This window comes from Cuculus canorus, chromosome 3 (assembly GCF_017976375.1).
Source record: "Cuculus canorus isolate bCucCan1 chromosome 3, bCucCan1.pri, whole genome shotgun sequence".
NCBI classification, from domain to species: domain Eukaryota; kingdom Metazoa; phylum Chordata; class Aves; order Cuculiformes; family Cuculidae; genus Cuculus; species Cuculus canorus.
Genome location: NC_071403.1, coordinates 81,060,154 through 81,083,602, shown reverse-complemented (window position 1 = coordinate 81,083,602; position 23,449 = coordinate 81,060,154). Strand labels below are relative to the sequence as shown.

General features: G+C 40.5%; 1 protein-coding gene across 2 annotated transcripts in view; it reads right to left on the bottom strand.

Moving 5' to 3' along the window:
- PLCB1 (phospholipase C beta 1) overlaps positions 1 to 23,449 on the bottom strand; it is a 411,218-nt gene that overhangs the window by 295,841 nt on the left and 91,928 nt on the right. For both annotated transcript variants that reach the window (XM_009556561.2, XM_054062286.1), the window contains exon 3: positions 1,665 to 1,733. In XM_009556561.2, the coding sequence (XP_009554856.1) occupies positions 1,665 to 1,733 (69 nt within the window). The remainder of the gene's footprint in view (positions 1 to 1,664; positions 1,734 to 23,449) is intronic.

The following is a 23,449-nucleotide window of genomic DNA, read 5'->3' as shown; positions in this document are numbered from 1 at the left end:
GCTTCCACCGGGAAGAGCGAGCCTCTGAAAAGCTGGGAATTTTGGCAAGTATCGCGAATACACGGTGCTGCTCCCTTAGGCAAATATTCCAGGGTTTTTACTTGAAATCTCCATGCAATCACAAGCTGCTATTGCTTGACTTAGAGCCAAGCCTTCCTGCTGCTATGTGAGCTTTAGATCTTCTGTAGATGTGACACAAACAGAGCTTCTGTAATGCTCGCTCACCTGCAGTCAACACTCCTTTGCTCAGCCCACAACATGGATCAAAGCAAAACTAGCACGACTGGCCCGAAAATGAAGGTTCCATTTCACACGAATCAACAGCCACCCCAGTGCCATTTTCTTATGCTCACACACAAATCGATGACAAAAAGCAAATTCATTCACACAGGTGGTGCATTTCACCACCTGAAAAGTCAGGAGTTTCTCATACCCTTCATTTAATGCCACTGCTGTCAAATCTATGACATGTTGTAACAAAACCAGCCTTTATGTAACCTAATAAATAAAAGTCACCGAGGCAATAGTTATGCATAAATTTTAGCTAAAAACATTTTGTTAGAAGAACATGAATGTCCTCTGTAAAGCGGGTAGCATTTTAAAATGACGTTCTAGCCATTGTTAATACTTTCTTGCTATTCATCACGGAACCATTAATCATGTTGAACTCATTTGGTATTAATGCGGATGTCATAAAGTACTTCTGTTGCATTTCAATTATAACTCAGCCTTTAAAATGCTGCCAGCACTACATGGAAAGCTTTGAAAACCAAATTTGAATAGTCTGTTCAGAGATAACTACAATCACATTCTGGCACAGAGAAACAACCTTTCCTGTTCCTAATGCCTACCCGCAAGGGGGAGAAGAGCCTGCAGGGCCAGGATCTGACCCAGGGCTGGGTGCAAGGAAGAAGTAGCCCAGCGGGAGGCTCCAGGGAAGCCACAGCCATCCAGACCCAGCCACCTTCCTTCACAGAGATGAGGGTAGGAGAATCATTCTTCTGGGTTGCTTCAACCCCACTGGTTTAACTGCAGTGTAGCAGCAGCCAAGGCCAAGCTTTCAGGCCTCTAAGGATATTTCCTTTTTTTCCTGTCAGTCCTGCAATTCCCTGAGGCATTTTCTTGCTTTCAGAGCTGAGTGCTTTGTTTTTTATTCTGGTGTGTAGCGTCTGCCCAAACGAAAACACCAGAGAACATATATCTACAACCTACTGTCTTCAGAGACAGCAAAGGAGTATGCAATACATCAGAGCAGACCTAAGGGAACCGATATCCTGACCTCTCTAATGACAATTTGAAAAAAAAAAGACATTTTTCTGGCCCTAAGAAGCAATGAAAAGAGGAAAATCAGCAGCACAAAATACAACATGAACGTAAACAACTATCAGCTCCTTTCCATCAAGGAAGCCAAGACCTTGTGTAAGTTTACCATGACAAACCAGGATTCCTCACCGGCAACAGAGCTTCCAGTAATGTTTTACAGACAGAACCAAATCACAATGGCTCAACAATCTCATCAGAAACCATACTAAAAGACAAAATACTAATTATTAGGTAATGGAACTTTTTTTTTTTTTTTTTTAAAAGAACTCTTGCATACACCTTCTACTCTTTTTCAGCTAGGTCATCAAAGTAACATGTAAGCACACAGCAAAAATTCCTACCTTGGGAGCTCTGGCATGTTTTCCGCATCTGGCATCTTTAACAAGGCTGATATCTAGCAGCTCAGTCTCCTAGAAGGAAAAAATGCAAGACAGATAATTATAACATTAGTCAAAAAGCCTTGTTTTGTAAACAGTGTCCCACTTCCCACATCTGTCAGGGGTTTGCCTGTTTGCAATGACACCTGCCCAAACTGAGAGCAGTCTCAAGGAGTGTTCTGTTGCACTTAAGCTATTCTAACAGCAATACTAAGATCTCAGAAACATGATTGCCTTAAAAATGTGCATATCTCACGATATATAGAATATAGAGAAGCTGTATGAGTCAAGCTTATTTCTTGGATCACTAAACACCAGCTGCTGTGCTTTTTTTTAAATACAATTTTAGTTTCTTGATGCTAGTCACAGTGTGAAAAAGGTGACATTACAAACAAGAAACTCTGCCTCTGCAATAGAAAACCCACTTTATTACTGCCAGAACATTTTGAAAAGTGCACATAAACCCCAAGGAGTGCTATATCTAGAATGATAACAGGTTCCTACAGTTTTGGTGACTACTGCTCAATAAAAACCATGTACTTTTGACAAGCATTTCATAGTTCATACATTACTCTCGAGTTGTGGGTTACAAAACACATGCTGTACTGGGAACAAAACTGGTACGTGCTGACAGCTTATGTTAAGCAAATTCCTGTCCTGCCCCATGCACACACAACATGAAGAATCTCCATTCACCAATAACCTCGTGGGTCTCCACGCACCCTTCTGGTTCCTGGCATCACAGGAAGAAGAGGGACTGAACTGAGCCTACAGCATCCTGGATGCACTTGCCAGTGCTAGCCCAGTGGAGTGTACCCACCCCTCCAGGATCAGCACAAGTATTTGCCTTTTTGCAAATGTCCAGAAAATCATAACCTTCAGCCAATATCATTTTCCCCAATTTCATCCTGCAACAGGGCATTTCAGATGTTGCCATGTTGCTTCTTTCTTAAATGCCTTAACATTTATGGGCACAGAATGTTTGGAAGGAGGAAGGATGCTGGACGCTGGAGCAGTATGATTCCTAGCTGCTGTCTCCTTTCCAAGAAACGCACATCCATGTGGCATTATGCGTGCTCTGCCAGGAGCAACACCAACTGTCCCGTGAGACACAGCAAGAACATCTGACCTGCTTTACCACGACCTGACAATCTTGAAACACATCTTAGTACTGTCTGCCTCATTTACGCTAGCATTTGGACTAATGGCCCATGTTAGCATGGCTCAATTACATACTAAATATAGTCTAAAAGTACTTCAGCAGGACTGTAACAACACTGCAATTACAGCTACACCAGCATTTCAACCTTCCAGTAGTAACTGCAAACACTGTGCAGAAAATTTAAAATCTCTGTGCTGGACAAAGCCAATTCTTTTTTAATTCATGGAGAAAAAAAAAATAATCCTTGAACGTGTTATTTCACCATAGATTACTCTATATCCTTACTTTTCCATTTTAAGGGACCCACTCCAGCACAGCTCTTGTAGACCTTTATTGTCTACTAAGACATAGGCTCTACCAAGAAATTTTCATGCGACTGTACATTCATCACATCCCCTTCTATTCCCCATATGAATCCCAATTATCTTCTGTCATAGTATCATTCAACTTGCAGAAGCATTTTTTTCCCCTCTTCATCCAGCCTTTTTAGGGGAAACTTGGACTTCATAGAACTTTATTTTTCTCTTATATGTGCCTGAGACAGATAAGGGGGTCAAAATTTCAGGGATTAGGAAGAAATACAGGTAAGGTTGTAAAAGGTGATATTTCATAAACCTCCTACTACACTAAAGCTTGACTACACCTGCCCCTGTTCCAGCTCAGATGCAGCTGATGTTTTGTGAATCCAATGTTCACACTCAGTTTGAAGCTGATCTTACTTACAGATTTAACTACATTGATCCTTATCCTGCCTGACACAAGCTCAAGTGCTGCCCAGAGTTAGGGCAAAGCTCAATACTGATTGCAGAAAAGCCCTTAACGCATCGAAGTCCAGGCAGTCTCTCACTATTCAATGAGAAAATTCCATAAGGAATATCTAGAAATTCCAGAGGACAATGAGCAGTAGCTCTCCATGGAGTAGCTCTCTATGGCCTGGATGGAGCAAGCTCCTCATCAGGGTGATATGGTTGCAATGGTGAAAAAGCAATGATGATTTCCACCAGGCACAGATCTGTCTCTGGGTTTTACAATAACATTCCCACATTCATATCATTCCTTTCTCAGTGGAATATATATCTGTCTTGAGTTCCAGTGATGCTGAAGTAGTACAAATGACTTCATGTATTTTAGTCCTTCTGAAATATAGCCCATGCCCCATTTGCGTGTTAAAATGCAGCATGATAGTGCAGACACTATAAATTATCTGTCAATTAAAATAGAATATCACCCTTTTCTTTTAAAGAAGTGTTCAGAGAAGAGAATGACTCTCTCACTCTCTCAAGCTGCTCTTGTGAAACATAGCAGTACCAATTACATCACCGGGGCTATATCAGCAGTGGAAGGCAAACTTTCTGCCTAACACATTTAAAATATATAAACATATAATAGAACAGAAAAGAGTAAAGAGGCACTATTGAACAGCTACGTGTGCAGGTATGGAAGCAGGTACAACTTTAAATAAAATAGAGAATCGGCACATTGAAGAGCTTATCTTTTGAGTTAATCCATGCAGCCATTCAGAAATTGGCAGAAGTGAATTTCATTACTGGCACAGCTACATTCCCATTTATCACAGTTACAGCAAGAACTAAGGCGGGAAACAGAAGAGTCACGACATAATTATGGGGAGGAGGAGACCAGACAACCTTACACAAAAGCTTAGAAACTGAAAAGAAAACTAGGGCTGAGAGCCAGCATATTCCGTAAGCATCAAGCAAAAGGAAGCCTAGGCAGGGCAAGGGAAGTCCAATAGCAGAAACAGCACAGAGCAAACTTGCAGAGATGAGCACAGAGGCCACGGTGCTTCCGATTTAAGGACCATGTGCTCAGCAAGGACAGATGTGCCCAGGTTTGCTGTTATCAGATAAGAATGTGACTTTCAGGGTCAGAGACCATGGGTTCTATGTACTACAACAAATAACACTTGCACCCCAAAGTGATCTCTGGCCTCTCTGAGAAGTTCCTCAAAAGCTATAGGCACACGCAGAGCATGTTGTAAAAATAAGGACTGACAAGCACTAAAAATAGAGGCTTTAACAGCAAGCACACGAGAGAAATTAAAGTAGCTGAAGAAAAATGGATCTTAAATACACTGAGCCTCATGCTGAGTGAATTTCTAAGTGTTTTTGGTTGGATCGGTCTGGCATTTTAGCTTTAGAAAGGAAGAAAAAAAAAAGAAAAAAAGGACGAACAAGCAGAATTAATCATTTATTCGCAGGTCTGGAGACCTAGCAAGGAAAGTCCAAGAAGAATACAGGAAGAGTGGAGCTTTGTGATGCTACTTTGACAAGACCAGCTGGTATGGCTGTAAAAAGGTGAACATCCATCTTATAGCGTTGCTGTACTATTACCTCTTTGCTGTGCTACCTCTCTAACGTAAAAAGCAGGATTTATAGTCCTATCCCTATAATCCTTTACATCCCTATTTAACACAATCATTTAATTTGGGGGGATTCTCTCCTAGGTGGTAATTAAGGAAGCCACAGGGAAATAAAGTCCAAAGTCTCAGCCACCATCCAATATCAGAAAGGAATGGTCCAGGTTCCATAAATATATTTTAAATGTATGTTAAGGTCAGCAGAAGTAATAGCTTGATAAATGCTATAACCTATGTTCTGAATTAAGCAGACGAGAGCAGGGTATGCATCCATGTAAGTGCCTCTGCAGGCAGCATTCAGCGGGGCTTGGATAAATGAGAATTCGTAATGTGCTATTTCTTAGAATTTCTCTGGTTGAAGAATACCAAACCTCCTGGAACCCCCTGACCCCTGGACACTTGCATTCATCTTTCAAACAACTAATTAAGAGGACACAGAGCAACTTCGTCCCAAATGAGAGAAAAGACCATTTCCTATTTCCTTATTTCAAAATGTGGGCAGAATTCTGTAGGGAAAACACAGTTCAGTGCTGGACAGAAAAATGCCCCATTTCCCATGCAGCAAAATAGCCCCAGCTCTCCTCTCTTGAAGTCGACTGGAGTTTTGCTACTGATTTCCTCCATGCAGGGCTGGAAACTGCCCTCTGTACCGCACGAGGCATGAAAACCATAGCAACCGGAAAAAAGGGGAAAGACCCAACCCAACAGAAAACCTGCATTAACTCCAGCTTTTCCCTGTTTAGAGACCTCCAGTCACCGTTGTTGGGCTTTATTAATCTTGTAGTAGAGTAACTTAATGCAAGTGGTAGACCCCCCCAATAATTTATAATTCAGAAATTTCAGAGAAGTTAATTATTAATCCTACCATGTTTGTTTTCAATTAGCAGCTGAGACAGAGACACATTCATGTAGGGCTAGATTGTGCAATCTCACTTTTATGGGTGAGCACACACAAGAGCAATAGATTGTGCAAGCTTCAGTGACTGCTTGAGCACTTACAATTAGGCACATCTGAATTTAATATAGTAACACCAATTTATACCAGCTGAGGACCTGGCTCACTCCTATTTTAAACTGCCCAAAATGATGCCAAGTGACTCACAGTGTCTTGCAAACTTGTTCATGACATATCCCCAGCTACAAGTGGGATTCCTATCAATCCCGCTGGAGAGCTTTGCTGAAGAGCCATCAGCAGCACAGCGGACTTACAGCAGGATCAAGGGTCCTACAGAATTTCACAAAAACTATGTCAAGGAGACATAGCAAAAGTGGGTGTACATTACAACAGCTGCACAGGTTAGCTGCTCCCAATATCTAATTATTTATATGTCCAACAAAAAGAATTCCACGCTGCTCTGAGTACTCACTGTGGCTGAATAGTCGTGTATTGCTTTGACCTATGTTTGTTCAACTTCCATTTCCACATCCCTCCTAGTCGGATGTTCTTTTTCGCATTGCTTGAACTGTTGCTGCATGCTGTGGAGCTCTGTTCTCATGGTCATATTACAGTAGCCACTGCAGGCAGTTTAGGGATACAGTCTAACTGATGCACAGCTAATTAAACTATAAAACCTCATTTTCCACTTAGCTTTGAAATCTGCTCTTCTAGTTTCAAATCTGAAGAACAAACTGTGTGCCTGAAAGCTTATCTAATTCTTCTAAATATTACCAGTAGATCTAATAAAAGTCACAGCGCTGTCTTCAAAGTTTGTGTGATGCAGCGCTGGCAAAATAAACTTTGAAAAACTGAGCCAATTCTGTAAACAAGCATCATTTAGTGCTACTGCATGGCAACATCTGGGGAAAGTTTTCAAAGGGAAAAGGCCATTTGCTGAAACAAATTTCAAATGCAGACTTAAACAACATCTTCTTTTGGGAATAGATAATCATAATGAAATGTCTCTTTAACATAGACTTCATTTTATCATTTTCTGAACATGAAAGCATTGAATATTTCTTCGAGCAAAATTTTATGCAGTTCTGGGTTATTTTTATTCCACATTTAAAAATGTTACTTAAAATAAAAACACATGTGGCTAATTTCCTTACAACATGTCAGAAAAAAAATATTAAGATAAACATTTGAATCTGATCAGGAACAATTACAAGTTACGCTAATGAATTAGAGTCCTATAGATTCAGAGTAAATATGCATATAAACTCAGGAATTCACAGTCATTTACAGAATATACCTCACTCTAGTTTCAGAGATTTTGATAGCGTACTGATAAATCAGTGACACTCAGATAACTCCAGGACTGACATTTTCTACAGCATGAGAATGAACATTTAGTGCTAATTTAGAAAGGGTGTTATCACAGCTAGGGGATGGGATGTCATACATAATTCCTCTGTTAAAAAACTTCTCTGTTTTTTCCCTTTATAATTAAGAATAAATTGAATTAAACACAGTGATTTGTCTCCTCATCCCAAAGGAAAACTATGGAGGACTGGTGAGGTTGATTTCATAGAAACATGCATCAGAAGAAATAGCAAAGTTGTCAATGACATTAATGGGAGCTGAACAAAGGTAATGCTGTGCTTCCCTAAAAGTCCCATTATATTATTCACAAGCTGAGTCCTACTAGAGAGAGACAGTTCTTGAAGAAACTCTCTCCATGTCTCCTCCTGGCAGCACGCAATTCAATTATCGGGCATCAAAATCAATGTCAATAAGCAAGAAACACAATAGCACATACACCCTTAAGTCCATGGTAAAAGTCTCCCTGACAATAGCAAAAATTGTTCTTCACAAGTTCAAAATATTTTGTTATCTTCCCATCTACTCTTTTTAACAAGCCATTGAAGATTATTATATTAATGCTGTAGCTCACCAACCATCCCAAAGCCACCAGGCTTCTAGCTGTTTGCAGGTGATGCCCTCCTCACAGAGGTTATGAGGAAGCAATTGCAAGGCACTTAAATAATGGAATAAATACTCAGGTTAAACTGAACACGTATTTCTAGACTAGCCACTAGCTTCCCAAAAGGTTATCAAACTTTTTGTGTTCAGACTTGGTTAAATTGATTCTTGAATTCTCTGCCTTCTAAACATACATCACAAAATCCAAAGCCCAAAACAAATCCACTACCCTGGCACACAAAATGAGAAAAAGAACAAGAGGCACAGCTGTTTCTGAGGTGAAAGAGAGATAGAAGAAACACTGCTGCCTCCACGACTTCACTGAAATTTACTTACTTTCAAGTTCTTCCTTTCTGACCAATAAACACTCACTGACAGAAAATCACCGCATTCCCATCCACGTCAGGCCCATTGAGAGCACAAGGTTGGGCACTTTTCACCATATACACACACAGCAAGTTCAACCCCTGGACCTTTCTCTCTTGGGAGTAATTTTAAGTGGGGAGCTGTTGGTCATCTTCAGCACTACATCTCCCCATGGAGCTGGTGGAGTCACTCTGCCATTTCTTCTGTTATCTGTGGTGCTAAAAGGAATCCCCCAAGGCACTGTGCGATAAGAGGTGGAAGAACATAGATGTGCTCCCCTTACACAGCGCAACAGCTTGGCCAACAAGAAGGGATGGTTTCAAACATTGCCTTGACCACATAAGGTCCTTAGATCTGGACTAGCATTTCTGACCAAGGCACACGCTTGCCCGCTTTACAGCTCATAGCATTCACCCAATATTCCACCCAAGAGTATTGAAGGAGCTGGCGGATGTCCTTTCCAAACCCCTATCCATCATCTTCCAGAGGTCCTGGCTGACTGGGGAAGTTCCACTAGACTGGAGGCTGGCTGATGTTGTGCCCATATACAAGAAGGGTTGCAGAGAGGATCCGGGGAACTACACGCCTGTCAGTCTCACCTCAGTGCTGGGGAAAGTCATGGAACAGGTAATCTTGAGTGCTATCATGAAGCACATGCAAGAGAACCGGGTGATCAGGCCCAGTCAACATGGGTTTACAAAAGGCAGATCTTGCCAAACTAACCTGATCACCTTCTATGACAAAATCACTCTACTACTGGATGGGGGAAAGGCTGTGGATGTAGTCTTCTTGGACTTCAGTAAAGCCTTTGACATAGTTTCTCACAGCATTCTGCTTCAGAAACTGTCAGCCTCTGGCCTGGACAGGTGCACACTCTTCTGGGTTGAAAACTGGTTGGATGGCCGGGCCCAGAGAGTGGTGGTCAATGGAGTTAACTCCAACTGGAGGCCAGTCACAAGTGGAGTTCCTCAGGGCTCAGTACTGGGTCCAGCTCTGTTCAATGTCTTTATCAATGACCTGGATGAAGGCATTGAGTGCACCCTCAGCAAGTTTGCAGATGACACTAAGCTGGGAGGAAGTGTCAATCTGCTGGAGGGTAGGGAGGCTCTGCAAAGGGATCTGAACAGGCTGGACTGCTGGGCCGAGACCAATGGGATGAGGTTTAACAAGGCCAAATGCCGGGTCCTGCACTTGGGGCACAACAACCCTATGCAGCGCTACAGACTGGGGGAAGAATGGCTGGAGAGCTGCACGGAAGAGAAGGACCTGGGGGTGCTGGTTGACAGCCGACTGAACATGAGCCAGCAGTGTGCCCAGGGGGCCAAGAAGGCCAACGGCATCTTGGCTTGTATCAGAAATGGGGTCACCAGCAGGTCCAGGGAGGTTATTCTCCCTCTGTACTCGGCACTGGTGAGACTGCACCTTGAATACTGTGTTCAGTTCTGGACCCCTCACCACAAGAAGGATGTTGAGGTTCTGGAGCGTGTCCAGAGAAGAGCAACAAAGCTGGTGAGGGGGCTGGAGAACAAGTCTTACGAGGAGCGGCTGAGAGAGCTGGGGTTGTTTAGCCTGGAGAAGAGGAGGCTGAGGGGAGACCTTATTACTCTCTACAACTACCTGAAAGGAGGTTGTGGAGAGGAGGGAGCTGGCCTCTTCTCCCAAGTGACAGGGGACAGGACTAGAGGGAATGGCCTGAAGCTCCGTCAGGGGAGGTTCAGGTTGGATATCAGAAAAAAATTCTTCACAGTAAGAGTCATTGGGTACTGGAACAGGCTGCCCAGGGAGGTGGTCGAGTCGCCTTCCCTGGAGGTGTTTAAGGAACGGGTGGATGAAGTGCTTAGGGACATGGTTTAGGGAGTGTTAGGAATGGTTGGACTCGATGATCCAATGGGTCCTTTCCAACCTTGTGATTCTGTGATTATGTTATTCAGCTCCAATTCAGGCATATGAATGGTTACAGTTAGTGCTTCATCCGATCCAGACTGCAGCTTTGACCTCCACCACCCCACTTGCCTAGCCAGCCCTCTCTGAAGAAGCTCCCTGCCTTCCTTCCTCAGCTCTTCCTGCTTTGCTTTCTACAAGTAAATAAATATGGTTCATTAGACAAGGAGGAAGTGATAATTGGGACCCCATTATATCCAGCTCCCTAGATGGCTCTCCCCACATTTTTGGTTAAAGCACCTGACGAGGTGACCATAACTACAATCAACTGTAACAACAGGTGGTGGATGATCTACAAACAAACAGTTTCAAGGAGTCTGGTATCACAGGGAATGGAAATTTTTCAAATATCACTTGAAAAGAATGACTTCTTACCACCCATGACGAATTAGCTGCCAATCTGAACTTGAGCTAAGCTTTTTCGAATGGACATTAACTGTCCTAAACTCAAAAAGAGTTGGAGAACCTCAGCACCTGCAAGGCAAGATGTGTTTATGATTTGACTCAACTGCTCTTGGAATAAGCCCCAAATACCTTGCAAGGCCTCTTTGCTTGCAAGTTATCCCCAAAGAACCAAGTTGCATGACATCCCTACCAAAACACTGTTACAGTAAGCACTCCTATGGAAGACTAAGCCACAAACCCAAAACTTTTTGCTAACATAATAACGCTCAGTCCCTCAGTGTATCCCTGGAGACATAAGAAGAGCAACATTTTCTAATACAGGGAAAACAGTCTGCTGCTGACACAAAGCACTTGGCTATTAGGAAAAAAAAATTAGAAGTAATTTCCATGCTAAGTACCCTTTTAATAATGAAAGCAAAACAAGTCTTCTGCATCTACACATATAGTTCTTTGCTGCTTTATTAAGGAATATTTCATTTACTTGGATTTACAGACACTAAGGCTAAGCCATTTAGAAACTGGTGCATAGGTTTTGCAACTCAAGTCTTAGTGCAAAGAAATAGTTGCGAAGCAGAAGAACATGCAGAATTAAAGATTCACCACCTGCCTGCATCCCAACAAACTGATTGGTGCAAACGGGTGAAGGACACACTGAAGATCCAGGGTGCTGTGATCAGTACCTATCTGAGATTTTACAATACTCAGGAGAAAAAGATTTCCCTAAAAACAGATAAAACTTTACTAACTTTGGTCTGCTCTCTCTTCAGCCATGTCTGAAAGTACAGTTCTACTCCAAAGTCACCATTGCACCATCAGAAGCCACATCCTGACATACTATGCTGTGACACAACGGGAAATCCCGCACCAATGGGGGCTTGTTCAGGGCACTCAAACACATGGGCAGCTCATAACAAGAAGTTTCTTATCTAAATAACTTCGTTTTCTTGCAGCTGGCAGTGAAGAGTTGTAGGGATATAAGCACCTCCATCATAATGGTTGGAACCGGTTTGGTTCTGATAAAATTGTTCTCATGGAGCTGCTAATCCCACTCACACAACTGGGTAGCAACAGGACAAGGAGAACTGGTAAAACGCAGCCATATTCAAAAAAAGAAAAGAGCTGGGGGAGGACCCACTTCAAAAGAAAATACAAAGCATATTGTAGGCAGCCTTCATAATGGTACTTGACTGATTTTTATTCACATAACTGAGAATAACCTGGCAATTTTTAGCTTTAGAGTCACAAGGAAAAGTACAGTGAATTGAAGTTTTAAGCAGCAGATTAAAAAAGCAGTATTTCTTTTAAGAAACTTCTCTTTCCATATAAAAAGTCATAATGATGTGTGATTATGATGATTAAACACCTTCCCAGAAAGGGCCATACCATACTTAGGGTGTGATGTTCTTGTGTCATTATTTCACACTGACAAGGAATCACAGACTACACAGACCAGTATTATGGCTCCTCTTTTGAAGCAAGTAAAGTGTATTATTTTCAGCAGAGAGCCCCAAATAGTGAACAGCTGGACCAGAGCCTTTCATCTCAGGTGAAAGAGCCACTCTACAACTTCTGCCTATTGCCACGCACTGATCTATCACTGCGCCAGCCATTGCAGTTCCTCCTCAGGCAAACCTCCTGTTGATCAGCAGGAGACTTTTCCAAGGTTCAACAAAATCAAGTCCTTTGACCTTCTATAAAAGTCCTTTACTATTCATATAACGTAAGTTTGATACATCTAAAAGAATATCAACACATTTATGGCTTTGAATATACATTTTCAGAGAAGCCCAGAGCTTTTGACTTCTTTATATTAAACCAATAAATACTTTTGATACATGTCAGTTTAACAAGAGACTTGGAACCTGGAATTGCTCAGGTCCCTGCGTAACACATGGAGCTTTAACGTTAAGGCTCATGATAGCAATACATGCCTCTGACTTCTGTGAAGGGATGAAGAAAAAGGGTAATCAACTGAAAACTGTACAGAAGCACAATGTATATTCCTGCCAGCTCCTCTATCTAAGGCCCTGGCACGTGTTAGTTAACTGAAAAATCCACAGTCCAGGCACACTTCCAACTGGAGTCTCCAACTATACCATGACGCTTAAGCACTAACGACAATAGCTGAAAATTCACAAATTGACCTTTGTAAATAAAGGCACTTCATGGTTTTGGGGTCCAAGGTGTGCTTTCTGGGATATATTCAAAGCTGAAACAGCATTAAAAGACATGTTGACAAGATTTCTCCCCAAGACACAAAAATGTCTTTGGATCAGTTATTTTGCCAGCATATCTATTATAAAAAGTTGCGGATTTCTCACTGGGATGTAAAACGAATCAGACCAGTCTTACATCTAATCTGTATTAGACCTGAAGACCACAGAAAACCTAAACCAGTATCTATATTTTAGAAAGGAGGGGAAATGACACCAGCAGCTGTAGGTACATCAGGCTGATATATAAAGCTTTAGATCAGATGATGATCAGAGCACAACAATGTGAAGTTAAAACAAAACAAAAATAATAGCCTGCATGGGCTTGCCAGCCACATCATCTCTAACTAAGCTCCTAAATTTTATTCTTGGCACAGAAAGTTTTGAAGATCTTCTCTGCCTGAATTTTGATTAATTACATGAGCCAGAATTTAAACAACATAATCCAAAACTCTGGTCACCAGTACTCAGAGGTGAATTTAACTTGAAGGAGATATAGAGAAGGTTTCAAAAGCAACCGCAGAACTGGGAATATGCTCTTATTAGAGGAGACCAAAAAAGCTTGGCTTCCACAGAACAGCAAAAGGAAGGCTAAGAGGGGTATGATTATTCTCTATAAATATATGTATTGTATAATCAGTTGAGAGGAAGGAGCTATTCACAGTTGAAAAATATTAACTGAGCTATAGAGAGTCTAATAAGCACGGGCAAAATTAGGACCATTTTTCTTTAGATACTGAGTGCAAAAATCACTTTTAAAATGGAGTTTGACATGTTTCTGAATATGAAAATAATACATGTACTACACAATATCCAAAAACATAGAACAGACACAGAAAATCTTTTTCTATAGTGTAGCCCTAAATAAATAATATTTATTTACAGCTAAATCCTTGACTTTTCACCATTCCAACCATCATACAGCTTTATCTATAAAGTTACAACAGGACAGGTAAGAGAATAACTCATTAAATTCTAATTTATAAGTGGCACATTTTGTAGGCCTTGATACCCCAACAATTTCAGTGGAGGTTTATCCCAAAGAACATTTATACTTCTAGGCTCTTTATGTCAACGTAAGAAAAAAGCAGCAGAAGTTACATATGCAGAGGAAAAGCTTTTCCCAGATGGATTCTTGACAGTTTGCTCCTCTCAAGGAGGATGAATTACACAACCAGCAGCAGCTAAAGATGTTTGCATGCAGCCAAACAGATGAGAGCTATTAAGGTGAGTCCACAACATACACATAAGAAAGTATTGGTTTGACATTAGGCAAATCATATTTTGCTTCTTCAAATGTACAGACTTCCTAGTGCAGTAACTCAGCAGCAACTCTCAGGCCACATTCTCCTCCTCATGTTGCACCTGCAGACAAAGGATTCTCCTTGTCAGAGAATGCTCCTTCCATCCTCCTGTATCCCATTTCAACTAACGTGCTCTTGCCATTATTTTCACCTTTCTATTACCTCCATTTGCCACTTCCCTCTTAAATGTGAGTGAGTTTAGGACATAGTTATTTGTTTAGTATTTATTGAGGAATTAGAGGGTGAATAAGAATTTCTTGCTAATTTATTTCGTACAAGCGGGGATCATTATTTTTTTGCATGCTCCCAGGGTTTATGGATAAGTGCATTTTAAAAATCAAAGAAGAAAAAAAAACAGAAGCCCAGATCAGAATCAGTGGATGAATTTCTGAAGATTTAACTTACGTTCATTTACTATTAATCTGAATCCATAATATTCTTCATTATTACTTTATAATTCTCTAGCTAGATCTGGGAAATTATTTTTATTAAGGTATTTGCAAGTGAATGCCTCACATTCTTATAGCCTTGGCAGCTGTACTTAGAATTTACACCAAATGAGGAAATACAGGTCATTCTGCAAACACAACAGAGATGAAGTCAATGGCAACTTGTTGGAAGACTGAGTTTTTGCCAAGCCACGTTTCCCAAAATATTTTGCTCTACGCCACACTCAAGCCTCAATTATGAACTCTTCTCTCTCTTGTAGGAGCCAGCTGCTCTGAGCATGAAAGACACACACACAACACATAACCAAGTCATAATTCAGCAAAAAACTTGGCGACACTTAGACAGAGGTATGGTTAGAACTTATCGTTAAGTAAACTGAAGAATACACAGGGACTCACCTAACCCTATATCTTAAGTGTGCTAATAGTTGGTTATGTTCAGCATCACAGTCACGCCATAATGTGCTCGTAATTTTGTGTTTGTTTCGTTGTCTCAACCTAACAGTTTGAGGGCTGTTATAAGATTTTCTGTTTTTTTGCTCTCTGTGACTTGCTTCCACTTGTTAACAGCACACACACAGAAGACATTCTTCTTGCCTGTCAGGGCACTCTTTGCTCTTTCCTGTTTATATTTTGTTCCAATGTGTGCAGTCAAATACAAAGCATCAACCCAGGATTAGCCCTGTTGTCTCACCATGTTCCGTTATCAAGCAGACAGTTTTACTGCAACCTTCCACTCTCTCCCCCACAAAGGTTCTCAGTTCTGTTCCTGGAGCATAATTATTCTAAAGTACCTTTCCCCCAGCAGCAGCATGCTAATACTTCTTGGATTTTCAAAAGAAGGTCTGTCTTCTTGAAGGTGACTAAAGCACATCTTAAAAAGAGCTCAATCCTGACCGAGTACTGCAATAGAAGATTAGGACCCACATACTTTGTGGATCTGTGCAACTGAGATACCCAAGCCTCTAAGATGTGCAGTCTAATACCTCTAAATACCGCAATTTCTGCTTTTTTTCAAACATCTCAAGGGCAGTTTCCATAGGCACAACCAACTTGTAACCCTTAAAGACATTTAACACCCAGGCACACTGGTTTGAATTCATTCATATTTCTGATCACCAGAAAAACTGTATCACTGCATGCACTTGTCAGGCACTCTCTATTATATGACCTGGATGTGAGTTCTTCATTTCTTTGCCAAACTAACTATCCAGCATGAAATAATCACGCTGGATGATTGCCTGGGCTAGGTTGCTTGTTTTTATTCTTAAACTACCAGCCAGGGTGATTTACCAATTTCCTCAAATGAGGCTGCAATTTCTGAAATAAGGTGCATCCTCTCCAAAGGAGATATATGTAAGCCAAAATGGTTTGGAAAATACGTTTTATTCATGTTCAAAAAATACCAACTACTTCTTGTACGTGGGAAGACTTAATGCCTTCGTGCTTGGAGAAATACTTTTGGATTTTAACAGTCAAAAGAATTGTCTCCTTCTAACACAGTGAAAACACAGCCAAGCCTGAACAAACTAGAACACCAGAAATTCTCAGTTCACACATAGGGAATATAAAAAGCCGTGGGGGATAGATGTTCATATTATTATTCTCAAAATACATGAGAAAACTAAAATGGAGTTTATTTTAGCATCTCTTGACTTCTAATTAGTTGATTTTGCAGTCAAAGTACTCTATTAACAAGTGTAGCATCTCTTTCTAAATGAAATTTCACATGTAATAAAATTATTGTTAAGACTCAAGAGTAAGAATTAACATGTCCTTCAAAGGAGGCCAGACCTCCAGAAAAACACCAAAAAGCACTGTTAATGGGTATTCATAGATGCTTTCTCTGTAACTACATGTTTTGAGAAACAGCTATTTTTGTTAACATCTTCAAAGAAACTGAAAGTTATGGAAAGTAAAAAATGAACATCAGCAAGCACAATGGTGGGGGGAGGGGTAGATGGAGGGCGGGGATGAAGTGTGTGTTGTCCAGAAAAATGGTAGTTTGAAAACTGACAATGAAAGTAGACAAAACTATTTAGGAGAACAAAGAGAACACCATTTAGGTAGAGGGTAGAGTTAGTGAAATCACCTACCATGATTTTAAGCCAGGCACACATCAAATCAGGCATTTTACTGACAAGATTTTAATTGAAGCTTGGTCACCCTTGAAAATCTCTCCTATAACACATCGTCAGGCTGGCTGTAAATCAGGACAGTAGGGATGATGACAGAAGATACTCAAAATTAGAAACTGTCTGACAGCTAAGCCCATTAAAAGATGAGTGGTGAGGGGAAAGTGCAAATAAACAGGAACTTGCTAGAAGGTTGTATTTGCATGGTTTGTGGTCAAAACTTGCAGATTAATGATGAAAACTGTGATATCTAACATAATATTTGGCAATTTTTTTTAATTATTATTTTTAAGGTCAAGCTGCCCTACAACAATTAAAAGATTAAACACAGATAGTGTTTTCTAGAGAGACAGAAAAGATTTTAGTCATATATGCCCTGGCTTTTATGTGTATTCAACAAAAAATACTTTATCCAATTAAACCAAACAGATTCTCAGTTTCTCAGAATCTTTCCCCAGGTACTGATGAGCAAATTCTATTAAGTACAGGCCACTTCTTACCATGTTCCCTTATTTTTTTGCAGGAAGTTTTAAATGAAGCCACCAGTGGCAAACTCACTACACTTTTCAAGAAGGGTCAAGGGTAACCATAGCGAACATTTTACTTAATAACAAGCAAACATAAAATGAGCAGAAACTATGACATGATGAAACATATGTGAAACAGCTGCTTCCAGTAACCCTGGTTTTGGCCTCACTGGACCAGACCTGGAAGTATTAGTCAACACGACTAAGGGAATCCAAGTCTATGCTGTCACAGAAGAGTTTTTCCCACTATGCATGAAGTGTGATGTAATCCTATTCATCCACTCAAGCCAATTATTAACATTACAGAAGTTTGTGCAATTCTAAACTTCACTGTAGGGCTTTTGCAGAGCAACTATCTAGCACAAAGCTGAAGTTAAAAAAGACATTTTGGCCATGACTCTCTGATGGCACCAGCTGCTATGTCCTAGACCCCAACTTAAAAAACTTCAAAACATAAACTTTTACTGTCTTGTGGTATTATTCCTTCATATGAAGAGTTTTAATAGCTTTGCTATAAATGTAGCAACTGTCTTAAAAACAAACAAACAAAAACTAGAGGGACTTGTGACCCTCTTTCTTCCACATCTTTACATGTATTCCTGTTATGAAAGTTGTCCTTTCTGTAACAAAGAAAAGCCCCCCACGCAGACACATGACTTTGTAAACCTTTATACTTCTTTTTCAGTCTGGATTATAATCTTCAGGATCTTCCAAACCTGACTCTAAACACTATCCTCACATCCACAGCTCTTGGGCTGTGGGCATATGAAGAAGTATGGCAGGCCAGTTTCCTTTCCAAAAGCAAATATGAATTTCCATTCACAAAAATTTGGAGAAACAGCTTTAATTTCTCTGAAAATCTGGCTTTAAATATCAGTCCAGATAAGAATTTACCTTTTTAAAGACAGAAAGTCCTCTTAAATTCTAAGGGTGTCTATCTGTTCTTTAAAGTAAGCTTTAATTCAGGTGTGTAGGGGCTTAATACTCTCTCAGTAGTCTCAGCCTTTACAAAGGGATTATTTACCATCTCAATTAAATGAGAACAGAATAATGTAACCAATTAAAAAGATGAAGGAGCTAGGATTTTGATTAAACTATCCTTATGGATAAGCAAACCTTAGGCAATTATTGCAGCAGCAAAACAAATTAAGATACAGCATCAAACCAGATTAAACATGAGATTAATTTCTTGAACAAGTACGTGCCCAAGATGGCAGAACTCTTCAGCAGTGTCTTTTACACAATCCAGAGTATCCTTGTCATTAGGGCCCTGATGGAGGAATACAGATCATCAGCTCTTGTGAAAGCCCAAATGTTTAAAAACCACAGAGCTGTTTTACCACTGCTAAGCATGGTATTTCAATTATTAATTATTTTGAATAATTTTTGTTATATATTTAACAAACTAATTTGTGCATCAGAAAGATCCTATCAATATTTGAGTAGCACGTCTAACTTTCAGCAAATAAATCAATTGATCTAGACTTTTATTGCCCTGGATATAGTATTTACATTTGAATATCTCATAAATTGTTGCTCACCTCCGATTCTCAGAAGATTTTGAATGATACATTATCAAGCAAGCCTAAATAATGTAATATTATTATTCCATTTATGTTATATAGTTTCCTCCCTCCAAAATTCAGAGTTAAATAAAACTGCAGGATGGGCATACAGACTCATTTCAGAAATATTGGAACATTTCTTTATTTTTTTTCCTATACATACCATATAGGCATAAGAATCTGCACATTGTCTTGTCCCCCAGCAATAAATCCCAAGGAAAGATGACAGAGAGTATTTCTCAACATCCTCTACAGCCATACCAATTTTGTTTCTGAAGGGGTTTCTTGCTCCATCAGAGGTAGACTAAAAAACAGGCAGTTTGAAAGAGCAGGAAAGACTCATTTCCTGAATGGATTTAGAAGAGACACTTTGGAAATAGCCACAGAACTTGCATTTACTTTGGCTACAGAAACCTTTCTAGAGTTTCCCTGGAATGCAACAATCCTCCCAAGACTGCATTAGCATGTTTTTGCACTTGGCAGCTGCTGCAAAAATGGTTTCACTTGAGGAGCAGATGCAGCAATTACTCTTGAGCTATCTCATATAAAACATCAAATACATCCAGAACACAAGCGGCATGTGCTGATGAGGGAAAAACACACCTTGAACACTACCACACACAGCACACACTATTGACTGTACACTTCGAGTGCTCACACTGTCCACCTCAGTTCACAACTGCCGGGACTCACAACAATGCCCCGGACCTTCTGACAGCTTCCAAGGCCGTGGAAAGGAACACAGCCCATGCCTTTGTCTGCTCACAAGTCCAGGAGCTGATAAAATGTGTCCTGTGGTTCTGCAGGAATCACCCCTTCTGCCTTTCTATGCCTGTGTACCAAGTCCCCGTTTCTCTATTCCAACCTCAAAATTAGATTGTTTCCAGAATGCTAAAGTTTATACAAACAGGAAAAAGAAAGAAATAGCTGGTAGCAAAATGAATTTATTTCTAAAAATTATGGTAGTAATTGCCACTCACCACAGGCCTTCATACACCTGCCTTTACAGCTCCCTGAGTGAAAGGAGACGAAGAAAAAAATCTGATTTGAATTTACTATGTATTTTCCATGGCTTTTATGGAAGATATTTTAACAATTGTCTGCTATGCATGCAGGTTAACATATGTCTCATATATTATGGAGTCAATATTCCACTCAATGTAAATCTCAAAGTTCAGCATGCCCCACATTAAATTCTGAAATGACTTCTAAAGATGACAGTACAATCTGTAATGTCAATAACATACTGTAGTCCATGGTTATAATTTGTTAGGTCAATAATTCACCACAGTCTACTAAGCTTAGGACTGGCTTCCTCAAGAGTGCTAAAATAAACGTTTAAAGGGTTCCCAACAGCATATTTATAGTCTTCTATAATTAGTTCTGCAGTGATACAGAAATACATCACAAATTATAGATATTAATCAGACCCTGATCTCAGATCTTCATTTCACACTTATTCTCTGAAGACTGGCATAAACAATTGCAAAACCTCCTCTAGATCATGACAGCCTTAATCCACAGCACAGTCTGCACAGCCACTGAGACTCCTTGATGTTGTGTTCTTTAACTACATGAATAGCCTGAGCAGAAGCCAAAGGCTAATTCCTATTTAAGAAATAACAGGATAGCTTCTCATAAGGAAAACATCTGATTTCACCTAGTAATTCAGCCCCAGCAAGCAGCTGAGAGTGGTCAAGTCTTTGGGCTGCAATTGTCACAGAAAAGGACTGTCTACAGGATCATGCAGGGTTAAAGAGATTTGAAGGAGGAGTTGTCCCTACCACAGCTAGCTCAGAATTTTATAAAGGAAAGGTCCATCCTACAGAGGTCCTTTCCTCCCTGCAGCTGCTATTCTACTCTATTCAGATGCAACCTTCTGGGTGAAGCCCTGTTCACAACAGGCAGTAAAGTGCTGATTTTCTGATTTTCAATAAAAGGATGAACAGCAACTGTTTACTTTGTTACCCATTTACATAACATTGCATTATTAAAAAAATAAATAAAAAAGATCGTACTTTCTCTGTTAGGCAACCAGGGCCTCTGTGGCACGCTGAAGTGCTGGCTGTGATCTCTGCTATCTGCTTTCAAAAGCTTGTCTCTACCTTTGGGATAGATATGAGCTCCATGAACAGGAAAAACAGAGATTAAAAAAAATCCTGCCTAGCTGGCACACACTCATGTATGGCAGTTCAAATTATACTACATACTGCTGGGCTCCTTTTTGTCATCTACATGCCAGGAATAATTGACCTAAGGCAAGACTTTTGGCAACTCCAGTTAATAGCCATTATTTACAATTACGCTTTTTTGCGTGTGTGTGTTTCTGCTGCAGTATCTCTGCCTAATTGTCAAGTCCAGATAGGACTTCATCATATAATTATTCAAAGTTCATTTAGTATGTAATGCAGATGCAAGATACAGCAGAAATATAATACCTGTTAGTATGAAACTACATTCCTAATAGCACTTCGGCAACATATCTCTCTAAGGAAAAAGTGCATGGCAGGCTAGAACTGAAAAACCTATATGTGGGCTTGAAACCCTTCTTTCGTATCTCCTTCAGTTCATCAACATCCTTTGTTTCCATAATCTATAGCAACAGGCAGCTGCCTGGTCCCACACTTGCTAAATCCCACTTCTACCACTGAGCAGCACAAAACAGATATCATAGATCTTACTTTGGGGGGGGGGGGAAACCCCAAACAAAATAAAACAAACAAACAAAAAATCAAACCCTCAGAACTGGAGTCCCATGCACCAATGTTTTAAGTATAGGTATTGCAAGTAGCATCTGAGAACTAGGAAACAAGGAGGGGAAAACACATGGGAACTTCCCCCTGCCTTCTTGACATATTTGCTCCGAGGCACTCCCTGGCATGCTAGTGACACGAAGGTGCTGTTACACACACTCTGCACAGCACTGGCGGAACAGTTTTGCTTTCAAAAACAAAGTCACTCCTGGTTTCGGACTACTCCGGATTGGAGGACAGGTGAGGACCAAAAGGAAGCAAGAGCCCAGGGAAGAGACAGGGGCATAAATGGCTGGCAGAACACACATTATTCTGTTACTTACTTCCAGAATTACTTCACTGAAAAATCCCAAACACCAACAGAAAAATAAAACTTAAATAACATTAATAACATTTAAGGTATTACTTGTTTAAAAAAAAAACAATTTGAAAGGGTTTGCATGAAGGTGAAAAAAATTCTTTAAAAACTGATAGTGTCCTTTTAAATTAAAAAAATTCATATACCTACAGCCAAACTCCGCCTTCCCTTTCCGACCAAGCAAACAAAGCCTATGAGCCTGCTGCCCAACAGAAATATTCCAATAGCAAGTAGTGAGGAGGCACCTTGGTCACCTGCTAGGATAAAGAGTCTCAGAAGAAAAAAACCACGATCGGCACCAGGGTGACAGAGACAGCAGGGTTAGGTGACAGCTGCTGTCAGAGGACCCAACCCAGCTTAAGCATGGGCCTGCTGCCTCTGAAAGGTACAGTTCAAAGGTCAAACTCAGCTTGACTAAATTCAACTGAGCAGGAGGTTATGCAGTTACAGCTGACAGATCTTTGATGTGACATTTCAGCAGGGTGTCAAACTTATAGTAAGCTGACAGAGTTTGTCATATGACAAATGCATCTAATGGCCACAGGTCCTGAACTTTCCCCCTATGGTTAGCTGAGGGCAGATTAGGCTTAAGATAACAGTTTATTAACCAGCTGCATCTATGTTTCTCGCTCTACTCCTGGGACAGCCAGAACTTCTACAGAACGGTGAAAAGTGTGGACGGGGGAGGAGGGGAAGCCAAAGCCAAATACGCAATAAGAAATACAGTCCACCTGTACTGGCTTTCAGGGCTTTTTGCAAGTAACCATGGCTTGATGCACCTCCCTTGCTTTCACTCAGACATGCTCCTTTTTGCAGGCACCCTCTATTTAGTGATAAGAGTATGCTTTGGGCTGGAATTTGCAAATGCACCGAATGTGGGCGTTGTTCAACTCCCCCTGGAATAAATGGTAGAAGTACTAGCAGTGCTAATGGAGGAAGGCAGCCAAGAATAATTCCTCCGAGACACGAGCTTACATGAATTACCTACCCTGCTAGGACTCTTGGAGGACAGAGGAGCTTTGGCAAAGCTGCACTTTGAGCATCTCTTTCTAAGCCAGTGTAGTGACAAAATTAGCGTAAATGAATAATGGCAAACCAAAAAAAACCTTCAGTAATATAATTTTGCTGTGCACTAAATATAGCACATATGTGTGTGTTCTGTTCTTGAAATGCACCTCTAACAAAAAGCAAAGGATAACTTTTAAACCCTATTTTAATACTTCTCTTTTTGCATCCTTTCTAAAGATGAAGGGTCACATATTGCCCAGTTTTTGCAATCCTTATGCAAAACACTGTAGGGTGACACACCACAACACAAATAAATTGACTGT